Source organism: Tachypleus tridentatus, unplaced genomic scaffold (genome assembly GCF_004210375.1).
Source record: "Tachypleus tridentatus isolate NWPU-2018 unplaced genomic scaffold, ASM421037v1 Hic_cluster_2, whole genome shotgun sequence".
NCBI classification, from domain to species: domain Eukaryota; kingdom Metazoa; phylum Arthropoda; class Merostomata; order Xiphosura; family Limulidae; genus Tachypleus; species Tachypleus tridentatus.
In genome coordinates, this window is record NW_027467782.1 from 35,756,025 (window position 1) to 35,773,669 (window position 17,645).

At 34.1% G+C, this 17,645-nt stretch overlaps 2 protein-coding genes across 4 annotated transcripts in view; both read left to right on the forward strand.

Moving 5' to 3' along the window:
* Positions 1–73: 73 nt before the first annotated feature.
* LOC143243249 (serine/threonine-protein kinase ATR-like) lies at positions 74–3,647 on the forward strand. Its single transcript, XM_076487097.1, has 3 exons — positions 74–680; positions 1,400–1,505; positions 3,469–3,647. Exons 1-3 carry the CDS (start codon positions 615–617, stop codon positions 3,645–3,647), a joined length of 351 nt encoding a protein of 116 aa, XP_076343212.1. The 5' UTR covers positions 74–614.
* Positions 3,648–4,441: 794 nt separating this feature from the next.
* The window catches only part of LOC143242172 (serine/threonine-protein kinase ATR-like), a 56,341-nt gene continuing 43,137 nt past the window's right edge, over positions 4,442–17,645 (forward strand). For all 3 annotated transcript variants that reach the window (XM_076485505.1, XM_076485504.1, XM_076485506.1), the window contains exons 1-2: positions 4,442–4,546; positions 12,385–12,543. The gene's annotated coding sequence lies outside the window, so the exon portion shown is untranslated. The remainder of the gene's footprint in view (positions 4,547–12,384; positions 12,544–17,645) is intronic.

Sequence of the window (17,645 nt, forward strand, 5' to 3'; positions counted from 1 at the left end):
TTATTGTGCTGTGACCAATTTTCTTTTGACTTGATGGAGGTTGTTAAGATTTTGTTATTGACAAATAAAAAACCCATAATTACACATTTTTGCAAGGTGACCTGTTTTTCTTGGACCTGACAGAAATTTTTGTGATTCTATTCTTTACATAATAAGACATGGTTTGTAATTATTGGTGACCTAATGGAGGTCCTATGGGTTTTGTTCTTGACAGAATAAAAACGATTCTTAGTTGTTGAGATGTAATCTGCTACTAGGACCTCAAGATGGCTGTTTTGGTTCTGTTGTTAACAGAATAGAATTATTCTCAGTTATTGAGATGTGACCCATTACTAAGACCTCATGATGACTGTTGTGGTTCTGTATATTCATAAGCTCATGCATAGAATGAATACACCAACTTTCCTTAATCTATAATAAATGTTTTACATGTAAAGACAATGTATTTTTCGTTTTTTGTGATTTGCTTTTGCTAATGCATGAATTGACAAAGTTGTTATTTCTCTTGTGGACCCACATAATGATCCCAACTATAAGTCTGTTTATGACTTCCTGAAGAGTGTTCCAGAAGACCTTTTAGCTCCTTTGTTTGTCAAGCTTATGCTCGGGCTTTAATGTATTTAGAATTATCAATCAAGAATAACCAAGAATCATCACGGCTACAGTTGGCTTTCTTGCAGGTAAATAATTTTGAAATGATATCTCTTGTAATTTTGTATAATGAAATATTAATACTACTAAGATTACATCACATGCCAGAATATTCTGTTTGATTTCAAATGACAAAATAATAGTTTAAGGAAAACAATAGATATTGGTAATTTTGCATTGAAACAGATTTTAAGTGTGAATCTGCAGTGTGTGTTATGTGAAGTTGCAATATTCATGAGATGAATAGAAACCAAACTGTGTAAAGTTTAATACTTACAATCTTTCAATGAGCTAATTGTATAATAAAATTCTGGGCTTGTACCTCAAACTCAGATTTGTGCTATAACTTTTACTACTGTCAGACTTACATCTTCTGTAGTACAACTTTACATGCACATATACATAAAATTATAGCTCTCAAAGAATATTTTCAGAGTACTCATGTTAAAATGTTTTTATTTTTTTATTGTTTACACCTTTTCTCCTGATAATTTGGTTCATATCAACAAAATTTCCCATTATTTCAATGGTACTGTCACAGGGCAGACTCAGTGTACCTTATTTCTGATCCTGTGCCTCTCCTTACCTGTTAATGAACTTCAGAATCACTCTTTATAAGAATAAGGAATCTAAGAATATTCAGTATTCAAATGCAAAAATGTTTTTATATATATATAGGATGAATGCATTGTTTTTTATTACTACTTTTTTTCAGTTGTGATCAGTATGCATCTATTTTTTGTCTTAGAAACTGTACATCCTCCTTGATGAACCAGATGGAGTGGCAGGAGTAGCAGCATCTCGTCAAGAAGACCCCACACTTCATGATTTGATTCTAGGTCATGAAGCAACTGGTATGTAAAGTAAATATTTCTTTATGTATGTAACTGTTAACCCTTTCCAGATGGGTCATGGGTCAAAGGCCACATCATTGCACTTGTCAACTTACATTCAAAATTTTATTGAACTACTATTTTATAACTTCTTAAGTTTGGTATCAAACTGTATGTTAATATTTAAATTTTCATATTATATGTTATTTAAAAGACACCTAAACATCGATTTTTGTGTGTGATGTGTTCATGATGTGTTTTTATCTGATTTTGAGTTATCTGTGAACTTTTAAATTTGGTTGTTTGTTAGTAATTCAAATTAGCATATACTAAGGTAATTAGAGAACTGATTTTGTGGTCTTTATTTACTGAGTACTAACTTAAACATAATTAAATTTTATCCTGTGTATAGTATTATCTACTAATTGATTTGTTCCCAGTTGGTACAGCAGTAAGTTTATAGATTTACAATGCTAAAATCAGGGTTCAATTCCCCTCGGTAGACTCAGCAGATAGCCAGATGTTTGCTATAAGAAAACACACACACACATTGATTTTGTTGTTTTTTATAAACTGGTAAGTCTATAACCTAGTTATTTTTGGTGAATTTCTGTTTTCTCAATCACTATGATTTTCTTTTACACAGATATACTATCCATTTATTTTATTAATTCAAGCTATGCTATTTTTATTAATTATTCTATTACATTGTATCCAACATAAAATTTATACAATTATACACTTGTGCTTTTAATGTTTTAAAAAGTTGTCCAAAGATGATGATAAGTCTTCATGACAACACTGGTATTACTGATGATGATGTTTTTTGCTTCCAGCATCTCTCTCTTCATCCTCAGATAACTTAACTCTGGGTGTACAAGCTAAAGAGGCATATTGAAAACTTCTTAAACAGCTTACCTGTTTGCTGTGGATGGACATACTTTGTCAGCATTCAAAACTCTAGTAAAGTGTAAAAGCAAAATGGGGTACAGTTGATTTCAGATCTTGATAATGCCAATAGAAAGAAATAATTAATTAACATTATTGTTGAAGCCATTCAAGTTGCAGTACTTTTATGCAATGCTTAGTTGTGGTAGTTACACATGAAAACTGGCTCTAAAATAAACAAACTGATTTTTTGCTAAAGCAGTGAAGCAATGTTTACAGTTTATTTCTGTTGTTGCCTTACAGAACATTGGGAGCTTTGGCGATGTAGGTACAAGTAATCTAAAGAGGATTATTGGTGATGGACTTAAAGATGATGGAAATGTTTTAATTCCATCAAAGAAATATGCTTACATGCTAATTTTAGCTACAGCTTATGAAGTCTCTTCTGACAAATCCTGTTTTTTTTAAATATTGCCTTTAGAATTAAGAACTTAAAACTTGTATACTGTTATAATATGCATTATTAGCTGAGATGTTTATGCTATTCTAATTGTTATAACAAATTAATTAAATTTTGATTGTGAGACACTAAGATCTTGTGTCATGCCAAGTAAGTAATACTTTGGCGATCGGTTTATCTTTTTCAGAACAAGCATCATAGTGTGAGAATTGACATTTGCTCAGTAGGTAATACCCTCTTCTCTAACTCATTTTCCATTGCATCAAGAGCTATGAAAGTTAACATAATTTCTTATAATGTTGTAATCACTCACACAAAAGCATAACTTTTATAGTCTTCGATCTCATTTGGTTACACATCCAGAAATTGTAAATTTGTAAATCAGACCCAATGTGACATGCCCACATATCACATCCTCTTGTTTCAGAAATTGCCAGTAGTTATCTGTGATGTTTAATACCACATTATGTGTAAATAATAGAAAGCCAACATTCTAAGGCTGGTGTAGAATCTCTAGCATCAGGGAAACATTTGCTGAGGCTTTGTTATCTTAACATCTTTTATATTTTGGTATTTCTGATTTACTTGCTCCTGATTATGATATAGTGACCTAATTTTAATTCACTAACTTGACAGGTTCTCTTCTGCCAAAGAAAATCCACAGTCAATTTAATGGACTCCGACAAGGGGATCATTGTGATTATCAAATGGTACTTCTGTACGTGAAATCAGAAAACATCGTGTTTAAGTGTGTATCTTTATTAATAACTGTTTATACATACCCCTGTTATTCCATCCTTCATTGTGTGCACTAAAGAGGGAAAATTTTAACTTTATACAGTACTGCCTGGAAATTGTTATCAGATATTATGTCATGGAACTTTCTATTTGCAGTTCATTGTTTTCCATAAACTATAAAACAGCTTGTTGTGTGGCTTCCATCTCTGTTCTTGAACTTCTTGTATAAGACTTTAAGTTTCACAAGAAGAATGTGTTGTTTTGCAAGACAGTAAGTACCCAGTCGTCTCTCTGTTTAATATAGGGACCATTTGTGAGTGCGATGACAGATCACTGCTTACATTTTAAATAACTGCTGACAAAATTTTTCTGATTCCCTCTTTGTCTTCTCTCTCTATTTTCTGTTCAGGTTAATTACCACAGATTCCAGTGGTACCAGATGTTTATTTAACATGAGGAACTATGAAACAAGTTGGTGATCAGTTATCTTAATAGTGACTCTTTAACAAAGGTCCAACCATAACTGTATCTTTAGGTGCCATTTAGGTAGTCTCTTTCTTGATTGGTATCTGTAAATCATTGTGGAGCTGTAATTTCCCAACTAAAAAGGACAGTGGTTCAATGATGAACTTTCTAGAAAAGTTTATTTTTTATTATTTTACATTTAACTTTGAAAAAGTGAAAATTGCTTGATTCTGCAGAACACTTTAAGGCATTATAAACAAGGGAGAAAATACAAAAGATTAATAATTGGTGCAGCTATGTGTATTTTAATAGTCAATATAGTTTCAGTTAAAAGGTAATAAATGAAGTTCATTCTAAGAATGTGTATATTTTTGCCTGCTAATTGTTCCATGTTACCTGTACCTTAGTACAGTTTTGTAACTCCATTTTTTATTTATCAAATTTGTAGCAGATTTCTTCTGATAACTGGGAAGTTGCAGTTGGAAAAATTCTTCTTTCTGTTAAAGAAAAGGTATGAGAAACTTTTAATAACTAATATATAGTCATTTATATAACAAGTTTAATATGTAGTAACTTATGGATGACACTTTTTTGCCAAGTGCCCTTGTTTCTTAATTAGTAATTGTAAAAATTACTAATTAAGAAAGTAAATTTTAAAGTTAGCTTATTTACAACAAACAAACATACTTATCTCAAATAATAGGAACGTTTATGTTGATCTTTCCAGTGGTGGATTAAAGGTTGTATGTGCTTAGTGGCTAATAATCTTTGAGGGTCCTACAATGGGCCTCCATTAAGACCATAAGCCCTAGGGCTGAGCCCCTTCTAGCCCCAACCTAAATGACCCATTGGATCTTTCAATTTAAATTATATTGTAGACTTTAAGAAAATGTTTATTGTGTTGCACTCTTGGTTTCACTTAGTGTCAAGCCTCTGACATATTTGTACCACACACTGCAAAAGTAATTGTTGAGCATTTTAGTCATCCTAAGTGGTGCTCAGCAATAACATATGGTAAATGTACATTTTTATTCTTTAAGTTATGTTACATTTTGAAATTTGAATGACAGTATGATTACTTTCTAACATTTAATGTAGAATATCCTGTTTGTGAAATAAAATTTGGCATCAACATTATCCATGTCTGTTCTTCTGTAATTTCAAAAGTAAATGTTGAGTTTTGTTTCTTTGTGCAACTTTTCAAACTGGAGACAGGCAAATGATTGAACAGAGACCACTATTTGCAATATATGATGTATGGTCAAAAAGTTCTAAGACTTCACTTTTATTGCACAGAACAATGTACATACATCAGTATTATATTATATCCCGTTCAAAGTAATCCCCTCCAGCTAATACACACTTGTCCTGATGTTCCTGCCATTTTCGAAAGCCTTCAACTTTTGTGTGACTAAGTTCTGCTTTCACACAATTGTGGATGGTTGGAATGTCATCAAATCACCTTCCTTTCAACTTAATTTTGATTTTGGGAACAGAACAAAATCACATGTGGCAAGATTGGGAGATTACAGGGGGTGTGGTATCACAGGAATGTTTCTTTCTGCCAAACGTTCTTGAACAGATACAGCACTATGTGAAGGTGCATTGTCGTGACAGAGAAACCAATAATCATTTTCCACAGCTCGCAGCAGTTTCTTCTAATTTCTTCCTTCAAGCAAATTAGGACCTTTTTATAAAATGCTTGGTTAACTGTCTGGCCATTAGGCACGCATTCATGATGAACAATACCTTGAACATCAAAAAACACGATCAACATTGTCTTTACATTTGATCAAGACTGTCATGTTTTTTTGGAAGTGGTGATGATGGAGATTTCCACTGGGGTGACTGAAATTTCGTTTCAGGGTCATAACTGTGTACCCATGACTCAATCACCAGTAATAATGATGTTGATGAAATTTGGATCAATTTCTAGCCTTCTTTTCAGATCCTCACACACTTGTTGATGGTGAAACTTTTGGTCATCCATCAACAGCCTTGGAAAAAATTTTGCAGACACTTGACACATGCAGAGTTTTTCAGCTAAAATCACATGACATAATGCAAAGGAAATGTTCAGTTTGTCAGCAATTTCATGAATAGTTAATCTTTGATGACTTTGACTATTTTCTTTCATCTTAGCAACCATTTCATCAGTGGATGATGTCGGTGATTGCCCAGAATGGTCGTCATCTTTGACTGATTTCTGGACATCTTGGAAGTGTTTTATCCACTGATAAACAACAGTTTTACTTAAGCAATCATAATTAAAAGCAGTTCTTAACATTTCAATGATTTCTGTTCCTACTGTACCATTTTTCATAAAAAATTTGATGCAAACATGTTGCTTTTATTTTCTGTCCATTTATATTTCAACAGAAGCAAGAGATGCTTCTGTCTTTGAACACGGGTATAAGGTCTGGATAAGTGGTTTATCCGTGAGGTAGATCACTATTTGTACTTTGTACACACCTCAGTAAAGCTTACTGCCTCTGTACTGGCACCTGTAACAGAAGAAATCTTTTTGATCAGAACTCATATATAAGATATATCAAGTTGTTTATGAGTTATGTTTGGAATATTATTGTGTGAGTAAACATTCAAATAATAAATAATATATATTAAAACAAGAACACTTGAGTTCATGTCCTTTTTAAGTCACACAGTTTGAAAAATTATGAGTTCTCTTACATAGTAAAAGTTGAGCTAAGATTGTCCATTTCATTGATTCCATAAACTGTAGTGGAAAACTATTTTGTAATTTTAAAACAAATCGTCTTTTTTTTACTAGTACTTATTAGTCAAGAAAATATAATATCAACAAAAGTATCATATTTTGTAATTGTTATTGTATGTATGTATATATATTATCTACACTGTATGAATATTCAAACTAAATCTACATCATGGGAAAAGAAAATGGCTCCCTTTAAAGAACTATGTACATCTACTTATTGTAGTTGTTGTATATAGTTGAAATCTAGTCATTTATTTGAAAGGGATGAAAATAAGTATGTGTATCTGTATCATAGTAATAGTTCTTAGTTTAAATTTAGCTATTTATTTGAAACAGATTAAAATAAGTATGTGCATTTGTTTATCCTAGTTATGGCTTTTATTTTAAATCTAGCTATTTATTTGGAACAGGTGACATAGAGATTTGCATCTGTTTACCTTGTTTGTTGTCAGGGTGTTTTAGTTTATTGTATATATAAATATATATATGTATATATATATGGCTGGATTCTTTGTAGTTGGTGTCTGGGACTTGGCAACAAATTTCAATAACAAACAAACAGCATACAGTTCTCTTGTTTCAGGTAATAATGTATTAAAACAATTAAAATGTATAAACAAATGTTTTTTTCATTATTTGCTAGCACAGTTGTATCTAGAGCATTAAATACTTGTCTTCTTTTCATCAAAATCCACATAGCCTGGTCCAGTTACTTTAGAATCCAATTTACAAAACAAATTAATTCTTGTCTTCTATGTTGTTACAATATAGTTTGTGATAATTTCAAGTTAGAAATCACCAATATATGCTTTTTATGGCTAAACTCACAATCACACAGGCTAGATCTATCTGTTCAATCAAACTAACCCAAACTACATTTTTGACACACATTTATAACCTCACAGAGGTCTTAAACATTCTTCACATTATGAGTTATTGTGATAAAATAATATTCAATCAAAACAATGAGAAAAATTTAGAAGTTTCTAATAAAATAATGCAATAGTACAGCAAGTATAAATCACAGTCTGTGATTCATACACAGAAAAGTAATTATAAACTACTGCTACTAAAATAACTAAATTGAACACTCTCTCTTATACTACTTAAGTAATAACACTTACATTAAACTTAAACACTTGTGTGGATATAACAATAAGCTTCTCTTTAAGAAACGTGTTTACAATTATTTTTTGTACTATATACAAAGACTGTTTCCAGTTCATCCAAAAAATCTACTCATACAGTCTTGCACCAACATTTGCAGTCCTCTTGTTGGATTCAATGTGGGACCAGAAGTTCTTGGGGTACAATACCTAACTCATGATTATTGCACAGTCAGTTTTATACCTCTGGATCTTTGCAAGTGGTTGATGATTCATTTGGATGATGAACTCCTTCCATACAGACTGTTGAAGAAGTTCCAAATGTCAGTATGGTGGCCAAACACTTCTTGAGTCACAGATCTCACTGCTCAGTGTCTTTCTGAACAGATCCCTGAGTTTCTTCAGATGGTTACATCGTACACAATGTTGGTGGTTTTTTTTGCAACATTTTTCTCATCAAGAAGTTGAATGCTGCTGCTGAATTGATTAATCCAGATGGCATCTTTCTTGAATTGGTACCATTCATCAGGTGTCAAAAAGGCTGTCTTCTCTTTAAACTTTGCCAATACACTTTTCTGAGATTGACCTTAGTGAAGAACTTGGGCCCATTTATTTTCACTGCAATAGCATCTGGGTTGCCCATAGGTTTGGAGCCAAATTCTGTCATAAAGTTTATTTTCTGGAAATCTGTACAGATGGTTGTGAGACATTCATGGTCTTCATGATTACCACCAGTGAACAGTAAACTTAATTCAAAGGCCCAGTTATTCCAGCTTCTAACATTACTTTAACTTTTAGCTTAATCAGGCTTTTATTATGTAGAACATTTGGTAGGGCTTCACTTTGACTGAGTTCTTGGTCATGGTCACAGTCTGTCTGGCTTTATCTGTCTGTGGAGACAGATGCACACTGCTACTTCTTTCTTCAATTTGTCATTAATTTCTTCATTGATGTTGACACTTTTGTACATGTCATCTACACCCAGTGGTCTCAGATTTTCATTTTTTTTGTGTGTGTGAAAATTACTAACCTTCAGATGAGTTTGTTGTGTCTTTAAGGAACAGAAACCTTCTTTCTGAAATGTTAATCCTTGGACTTCTTATCATAGAAGCATTTCTGTCTGACATCGGCTGCATACAAACTTGTTTGAGTGAGTTGACAAGTCTTCTACAGTTGGTTTCTTAGGTCTAACACATATTGGTATATGTGCATCACTTCTGACTCTTCTTCTTCTGTGAACAGTTTTCACAGTATCTGCATTGGACCTCATACTGCTCTTCCATGCAGTAACATGAATACTGAAAATCTTATATTTACATACGAGAATTATTAATAAGCAAATACTACTGCCTTGAGGTACTTGTCCTGGTCACGTGGTCTTTTCTCGAACATTTTCATCATGCTCTTTAGGACGTCATCAACTGTCTTGCAAAGAACTGCTTAGTGCTGATGAGTCTGCACACCTCTTGAATCAATTTTGAGGTAAACTAGGTCCCTCTGTCACTTGAGACTTCTTTTTAAAACCCTTCTCTGCAGAACACTTATAAGGAAGGTTTCTGCGAGTTTCTCTGTCTTTGGTAGTGCTATGGCTTCTGGGTAACGTGTTACATAGCTACTATCATCACATACATATTGCTCATGTCAGGTGTTAGTTGTCCAATCAAGTCCATGGCAACTGTGTTGGATAGCACTCCTATAAGAGACATTTCATCTCATGGCTCTATGGCTACATTCATTCTAGGTAGAGTCCCTTTATTTTGTATGCCATCTTCTTTATTCCTTGGTGTCATTTCACAAGTTACTTGTTGGCCAACTTCTTCATTACTTGAGTCTAGTGCTTTGTTGGTACAATGATCTGTTTAACTTCTGGTAGAAGTGCTTTGATAGATCTGATACAGCACTTTCTTCTGATTCTCTGTTCTGTATATCCTTTTAATTCCTCATTTTTGTGCTCAATTGTCTCTTAGACATTGTTTCAAAGTTTCATCATTGAAGGGTCTTTCTTCTGTGCTTCCTTCAATTCCCATAGACATACATACACAATGTCACTTTTTTGAGATTTGCAGAGGGTTGATGTTTTGCTTGCTTTTATTTTTTTGAATTCTTGTGGTGACTGCAGATACTTCATCAGTCTCCTTTCTGTCTGGTTCCTTCAAATTTCTGTTGTCAGGTATATTGCTGATTACCATGTCATAGATGGGTGCTTTCTTATGTGTTGTCTCAAGGTCTCCCACATAGTATGGAGTTTCCCTTTATTGTTACTATAGGAAACTTTCTCACTGTCCCATCAGTCAGCACACATATATGTACTTTTGCCATTATCTGGTCATTTGATACTAGAGTAATTCTCACTTCTGCTCCCAGTGTTTCATTTCACTGTCATGTTCTTGTTGCCAAACATAGTGTTCACCTACTGATAAGTTGTGATTGATCCGTTTGTTAATTTGAACTGACTGTCATTCAAGTACTGTTTAATCATGAATTATTTTATGTGATTTCTGGCAACAGTGACAATCATTCTTCTCTAGTATCTTACTAGCACCATCTTTGTAGGTAACTCTAACTGCTTGATTTGAGATTCTTGTTGGTTGCAAACTTGCAATCATATCACAATATGTCTCATTTTCTAACAAGTGTAGTATCTCCCATTTGTCTGACGACTTCTTGTCACCTGTGGTGGCATCCTGCTTGTAATCCCTCTTCTTGGCTTTGAATGGTTATGATTGGATTTGCCTGTTATGTTCTCCCCATGGGCTTCCACATACTATTTTGCCAGCTTGATCATCTTTATCATGTCATTTGGTGCTCTTTCTGGTACAAAAAATGACATGTAAGTGGAGTACATGATAATGAATTATTCATCTGTTAGTAGGTTTACCAGTCCTTCAAAACTATCTTCACACTTGGCCATGTAAATTCACCTTGTGAAATATTGCTGTAGACATGCCACAAACTGAAATATAGTTTCTCTAGTGTCAACTTTGCCTTTTCTAAATTCTAACAAAAACCATCCTATGTAATTTCATTGCATTTCAGCAAGGCAATTTTTAACATATTCTAGTCCATGGCATCTTCTGATATTACACCTACATACACTTGTAGTCCTTTTACTGTGAAAAGGAAACTAAGCCAAAATGTCAAATTGTTTTGTCCCAGTTTTGACCTTGAGGGGTGAATCTTTCACTTCTCATTAGATCATTCATGTTGTCTTTCTATTCATCAAGTTTTGTCAGCCCATTGTTAATGATCCTTCAATTTGCTTGTTAAACTTAGTGACTTCAAGTTGTACTGTTATATTCTCTTTGTTTTTTAGTCTCTCCTCTCTCTCAGTTTCCAGTTTTTCATTTCTTTTTTCAGCCTTTCTTTTTTTCTTCTCTTTTTTGTTGTTTGTTTCTCTCTTTATGTCTTGTTGTTGTGTAACAAACTCTCATATATCACCATCTTTAAGGCTAAGTTATTTGCCCTTCACCATCCACTTATCAAAGCCAGTTAAAATGGTGTATATGTGGCCTCTACAATATTTATTCTATTGCTTCAGCTGTGAATTTATAGGCCTATGCTTTACAGTAAGTGTCTGACTTGTTGGCATTTCAACAGTGAAGAAACAGCATAGAGTTCACTTTTTTTTAAATAATAGTAAATTAAAGCAAGTCAAACATATATTCAAATGTTCATTACACTGTTGGCTATTACAGTTGTATCCAAATCTTTAAATTGTTGTCTCCTTTTCTTAAAGCTCACACAATCTTGTTCATATTATATAATTTTTACTTTGTTGTTACAATACAGTCTGTGATAATTTCACTTCAGAAATAGCCAGAATACACTCTTTATGGCTAAACTCCCACTCAGACTGTCTAGATATATCTAAGTGACCAACTCAAAGTGCATTTTGGATGCATATTTGTTGTCTGAAAGAGGCCTCAGTTGCTTTACACAATGGTCTTCATGGGATATTATGATGCAATAATTTGTGATAGTGTGAAAATCTTGGAAGGTTCTACTGACATGATTCAGCAATATACAACAAGTGCCAATTCACAACAATTTAATCAAAGTATGATACATGCACAGCTATGTAACAAACCTGTGGTAAACCATCTCCACAAAAAATAAGTGAATTTAACACCAAAGATGTATTCAAACTGTTTAAATCTACCTGTTCATTGAGAGCATATGAAAATAAGTTCATACCATGAATGTGATGTTATGTAGAAGATCTTGTAACATAAATTTTCAATTAATTTTGATTTTTGCCATTGGTTATAATCATACACAACATTATAGCAAAGTTCTTGAGAAAAACTTAGTTTCCTTCCTGAGTTTTAAAGTATAATCATAGTATAAATAAACTTTTGTATCTCAATAAGAAAATAAATGCTTTAATTAGCAAAGATGTATTTCCAACATTCAAGTGCAATATATATTTTTTTTATATGTTAGTAATGTAAATGTATTTGGAAGAAGTGAAGAGGCATGTCACTTAAAGATTATTCATGTCTCTAGGAAATATTCAAAATACTTTTTGGATTGATGTGGTAAATTTTGTTCCACCCTTGACTATCTCACATAGTGTAAAATTGTAAGAACTCAGCAGATGGGACCTTTATCAGCAGCCTCCATGGAAAATGGTGCATACCAGCGTGGATACAGTCACGTTCTCAGGTAATTATATTAAATCTCCATTTATATAAAAGTATAAATCACCATACATGTTATCATGTTCTTCAGTAATTTTTTATATCTACTTACAAGGGAATAGTTAATACCAGTGTGGATTCCACCATGGTCTCAAGTGATTGCAATTGATTTTATTTCTATTTACAAGATAAATTGTATGTACCAGGGTAGATATAATGTTCTCACGTAACTGTTTTTATCACATTATAAGAAAAGTGATGCATTTCATGCTTACAGAATTAAGAAATAAGAGTTTAAATGAAAGTAACTAACAAAGGATTAACAATCATATTGACAAAAGTCTTAAAGTAATGGGGACAAAATAAACTGAAGAAGCAAAAATATAAAAGTTCTGAGGTTACATGGAGAATGGTACATATCATTGTGGATATCTTTGAAGTAATTGTTTTAATGTCTAATTACATGGAGAATGGTACATATCATTGTGGATATCTTTGAAGTAATTGTTTTAATGTCTAATTACATGGAGAATGGTACATATCATTGTGGATATCTTTGAAGTAATTGTTTTAATGTCTAATTACATGGAGAATGGTACATATCATTGTGGATATCTTTGAAGTAATTGTTTTAATGTCTAATTACATGGAGAATGGTACATATCATTGTGGATATCTTTGAAGTAATTGTTTTAATGTCTAATTACATGGAGAATGGTACATATCATTGTGGATATCATTTGAAGTAATTTTTAATGTCTAATTACATGGAGAATGGTACATATCATTGTTTTTTTGAAGTGTCTACATGGAGAATGGTACATATCATTGTGGATATCTTTGAAGTAATTGTTTTAATGTCTAATTACATGGAGAATGGTACATATCATTGTGGATAATTACATGGAGAATGGTACATATCATTGTGGATATCTTTGAAGTAATTGTTTTAATGTCTAATTACATGGAGAATGGTACATATCATTGTGGATATCTTTGAAGTAATTGTTTTAATGTCTAATTACATGGAGAATGGTACATATCATTGTGGATATCTTTACATGAAGTAATTGTTTTAATGTCTAATTACATGGAGAATGGTACATATCATTGTGGATATCTTTGAAGTAATTGTTTTAATGTCTAATTACATGGAGAATGGTACATATCATTGTGGATATCTTTGAAGTAATTGTTTTAATGTCTAATTACATGGAGAATGGTACATATCATTGTGGATATCTTTGAAGTAATTGTTTTAATGTCTAATTACATGGAGAATGGTACATATCATTGTGGATATCTTTGAAGTAATTGTTTTAATGTCTAATTACATGGAGAATGGTACATATCATTGTGGATATCTTTGAAGTAATTGTTTTAATGTCTAATTACATGGAGAATGGTACATATCATTGTGGATATCTTTGAAGTAATTGTTTTAATGTCTAATTACATGGAGAATGGTACATATCATTGTGGATATCTTTGAAGTAATTGTTTTAATGTCTAATTACATGGAGAATGGTACATATCATTGTGGATATCTTTGAAGTAATTGTTTTAATGTCTAATTACATGGAGAATGGTACATATCATTGTGGATATCTTTGAAGTAATTGTTTTAATGTCTAATTACATGGAGAATGGTACATATCATTGTGGATATCTTTGAAGTAATTGTTTTAATGTCTAATTACATGGAGAATGGTACATATCATTGTGGATATCTTTGAAGTAATTGTTTTAATGTCTAATTACATGGAGAATGGTACATATCATTGTGGATATCTTTGAAGTAATTGTTTTAATGTCTAATTACAAGGAGAAAGGTACATATCATTGTGGATATCTTTGAAGTAATTGTTTTAATGTCTAATTACAAGGAGAAAGGCACATATCATTGTGGATATCTTGAAGTAATTGTTTTCATGTGTAGTTACATGATGAATAATATTTACCATTGTGGATTTCTTCAGGTAGTTGTTCCCCTCATTCTGGATTCCTGTGATTGGTGAGGGACCTCCCAGGGAGGTTCTGTTCTTTTAGTTTACCTCTTTTGGGATCTAAAGATCCACCAACATGTGTGTTGTGCATGGTGACCCATGAAGAGGAGGAGAAGATCCTGATGGTTGAGGGGTCCAACCCTAACATACCACTGTGGCCTTGAATTCCTGTAGATGGGCAGCCTTGGGGTGGCTCCCCTTGGGTCAGTTGGCTGGTTCACTTGGCCTAGGGTTAACCAAGTACCAGTGTTGGATGTTCTCAGCAGGTGTTGTGGACATTGTACCTGATGCTGGTGTTTGGGTATAGTGCTCATGAAACCCTGGTGTTGCTGCAGTGTTCTTGTTTGGCATTGTAATGCATCCACTCATAGGGCTTTATGGTGGGTGGGGACAGTGGACACCGAAAAATTCATTTTTATTATGGACCATCCAAATAAAAAGTTAACCAAAATAGTGAAAAACAGTTTATGAGTAAACAATCACATCTTGAAGATTCTGAGCAGCAATCTTTAACATTTGTAACTTCTGTACCTTATTTTATTATACTACATTTTCTTTCAGACAAACCTTTAGGGCAAATGTCTCCCTTTTTCATTCAGAAGGGACCAGAAGGTCTCACTGGCTCTCCAAAGTTGGTCAGAAGGATTCGCTCTTGTGACATATTGGTAGAAATATCCACATCTCGAGCACAGTGAATTCCTCTTACATTCCAAGGCAATATACCTATTGAGGTTATGCCTCATTCAACTTTGAATTCGTAACAAGAAGTTATTGTTGATAGGGATTTGAAGAACATCCTGAGTCAGAGATTCCCACTGGTTTCTCCCACCACAAGGAGTTTCTTCAGTAAGGTGTATCTCCACTCCCAAAGATGGAATTTTGATGCCGATCAATGTCCTCATTTTAACATTTACATCACAGCATCCACCTGCTACCAACAAGGCAGGTTATTTTAACTGCAAGGTACGGCCATACATTCCAAACCCTCTCGGATAGTTCCAGTGTCAGCCATTTGATCACTGGAGACATCATGTCTTGGTTCCTTGACATGTGCTCGTTGCAGTGGCAAGGATTATGGTGTCTATGAGTATGAAACAGACCCTTGTTGCATCACTTGCAATGGCTCTCACCCATCTTACTTTTATTCTTGCCCTAAATGGTTGGAAGGAATAAAAGGTACAGTGTTTAAAGACGATTCAAAACATTACTTGCCCTGAGGCTTGAAAATTGCTATCTACCACTTTATGTTGGACTTATGCTGATGCACTTCATTCCACTACTACAGTGGGAGTGCAGACAGATCTCTCTGTACCTCCAAAAGAATCATTCTCAAAACAAACAGAAAGTCTTCTGACATCCATGGTTAAAAAAGTTAATGAATCAATGTCAACACCCATCTTTGTCTCTAACATTAATTTCAGCAAACCCCAATATCTGCTTCCTTTGGTTTTGGTTACACTTTCTTCTCCTTTCCCAAGGTGCAAAATGATCATTTGTTTGCACCCTAAGTCACTGGAATCCTCTTCTAACAACAAAGACTTGCCCAATCAACCCAGGGTAGGATCCATTGAGGTTGGTAAACCTCCCTCGAATAAAGACAATAAAGAAATAAAACATGGTCTGCACCCAATTTGCCTACACATAAATAAAAGTAGCCACCTTGATACAATGGAACTGTTGAAGTTTACATTCTAATCTGGGTGACATCAAAACACTTATTTCTTCCTACCATCCTGTATGTCTTTCCTTGCAGGAAATCTTTCTGAAACTTGCTGATACAATCACCTTTCAGCAGTTTTCTTTGTACAGAAATGACAGGCTGTGTGATGGACAAGTGCATGGAGGGGTAGCACTGTTGGTTGATCAGCATGTGCTTACCCTGTCTTTGTTACTCAACACACCCTTGGAGGCTGTAGCCATTTGTGTTTCTTTGTGTCGTACCATCACTGTTTGTTCTCTCTACCTGTTGCCTAGAGAGACCTATGATCAATCAGACCTTGATGCTCTCATTAAACAGTTGCCATCTCCATTTTTAATGCTGGGGAGCTTTAATGGAAATCGTCCCCTCTGAGGAAGTGCTGATATTGATGGGAGGGTCACTCCATAGAGTGTATGCTCTCTGATCACAACTTTTCTCTCTTCAATAGTGGTTCTTATACTTATTTTCATGCATCTAGTCAGTTCTTTACTGCTTTTGATCTCTCCATTTACTCCCCTTCACTATTCTCCCACTTTTCGTGGAGGGTTGACAATAACCCATGCAGCAGTGATAATTTTTCTACAATTTTGAGAGAGACTGGCTGTGGTCAATGCCACCCAACCCATGTGCACCAATGGAAAAAGGATCAAGCAAACTTGCTCTCTTTTACTGTTCTTACAGAACTTGATCCTGCCATCATCTGTATGCCATCAATAGACGACTGTGTGACAGCAATAACTGACTGTATTGTACAGAAAGCTGCTCAAAGTATTCCTAAAGCCTTGACATGTTTTCCACAATATCATCATCTGTGGTGGAATCTTGCCTGCCACATGGCACAGAAGACTCAAAAATGGACGTGGGATACTTTTCATAGGTATCCCACATTCTCGAATCGCATCGCTTTCCAACAGGCCCGTGCACATGCTTGGTGGGTAATATGTCAAAGCCAGAAGGACTCTTGGATTAAGTTCACAACCAACATATCTTTTATCACCAGTTGGGCAGAGTAATCACTTCTTTCCTTTGAGCTGATTGTCTCTGTGACTATAATCGTCCCCTTACACTGGCTCTTCATCAGTCTGTCAGTACATTCGGTTGGATCTGATGATGTGCACAATGAAATGCTGTGCTATCTCTCTCCTGCTTCTCTTGCTGTTTTTCTGATTGTTTTCAACCAGATCTGGCAGGAGAATGTTTTCCTGATTCCTGGCACTGAGCTATATTCCTATCTTTCTCTAAGCCTGGGAAGGATCCGAAGATTCCTTCAAACTACCATCCAATTGCTTTGATGAAATGTCTCTGTAAGACCTTAGAGAGGATGGTTAAAGCTCGTCTTGTTTGGTTCCTTGAAGAAAATAACCTCCTCTCGCCCACCCAGTGTGTGTCCTAACGACAGTGCTCCACCATGGACCACTTGAT

Excerpts from the sequence above, each read along its gene's own strand:
- LOC143243249 (XM_076487097.1), top strand. The coding sequence starts at position 615 with ATGTATTTAGAATTATCAATCAAGAATAACCAAGAATCATCACGGCTA. Across the intron at positions 681-1,399 it reads TACAGTTGGCTTTCTTGCAG|AAACTGTACATCCTCCTTGA; the intron begins GTAAATAATTTT and ends TTTTTGTCTTAG. Across the intron at positions 1,506-3,468 it reads TCTAGGTCATGAAGCAACTG|GTTCTCTTCTGCCAAAGAAA; the intron begins GTATGTAAAGTA and ends CTAACTTGACAG.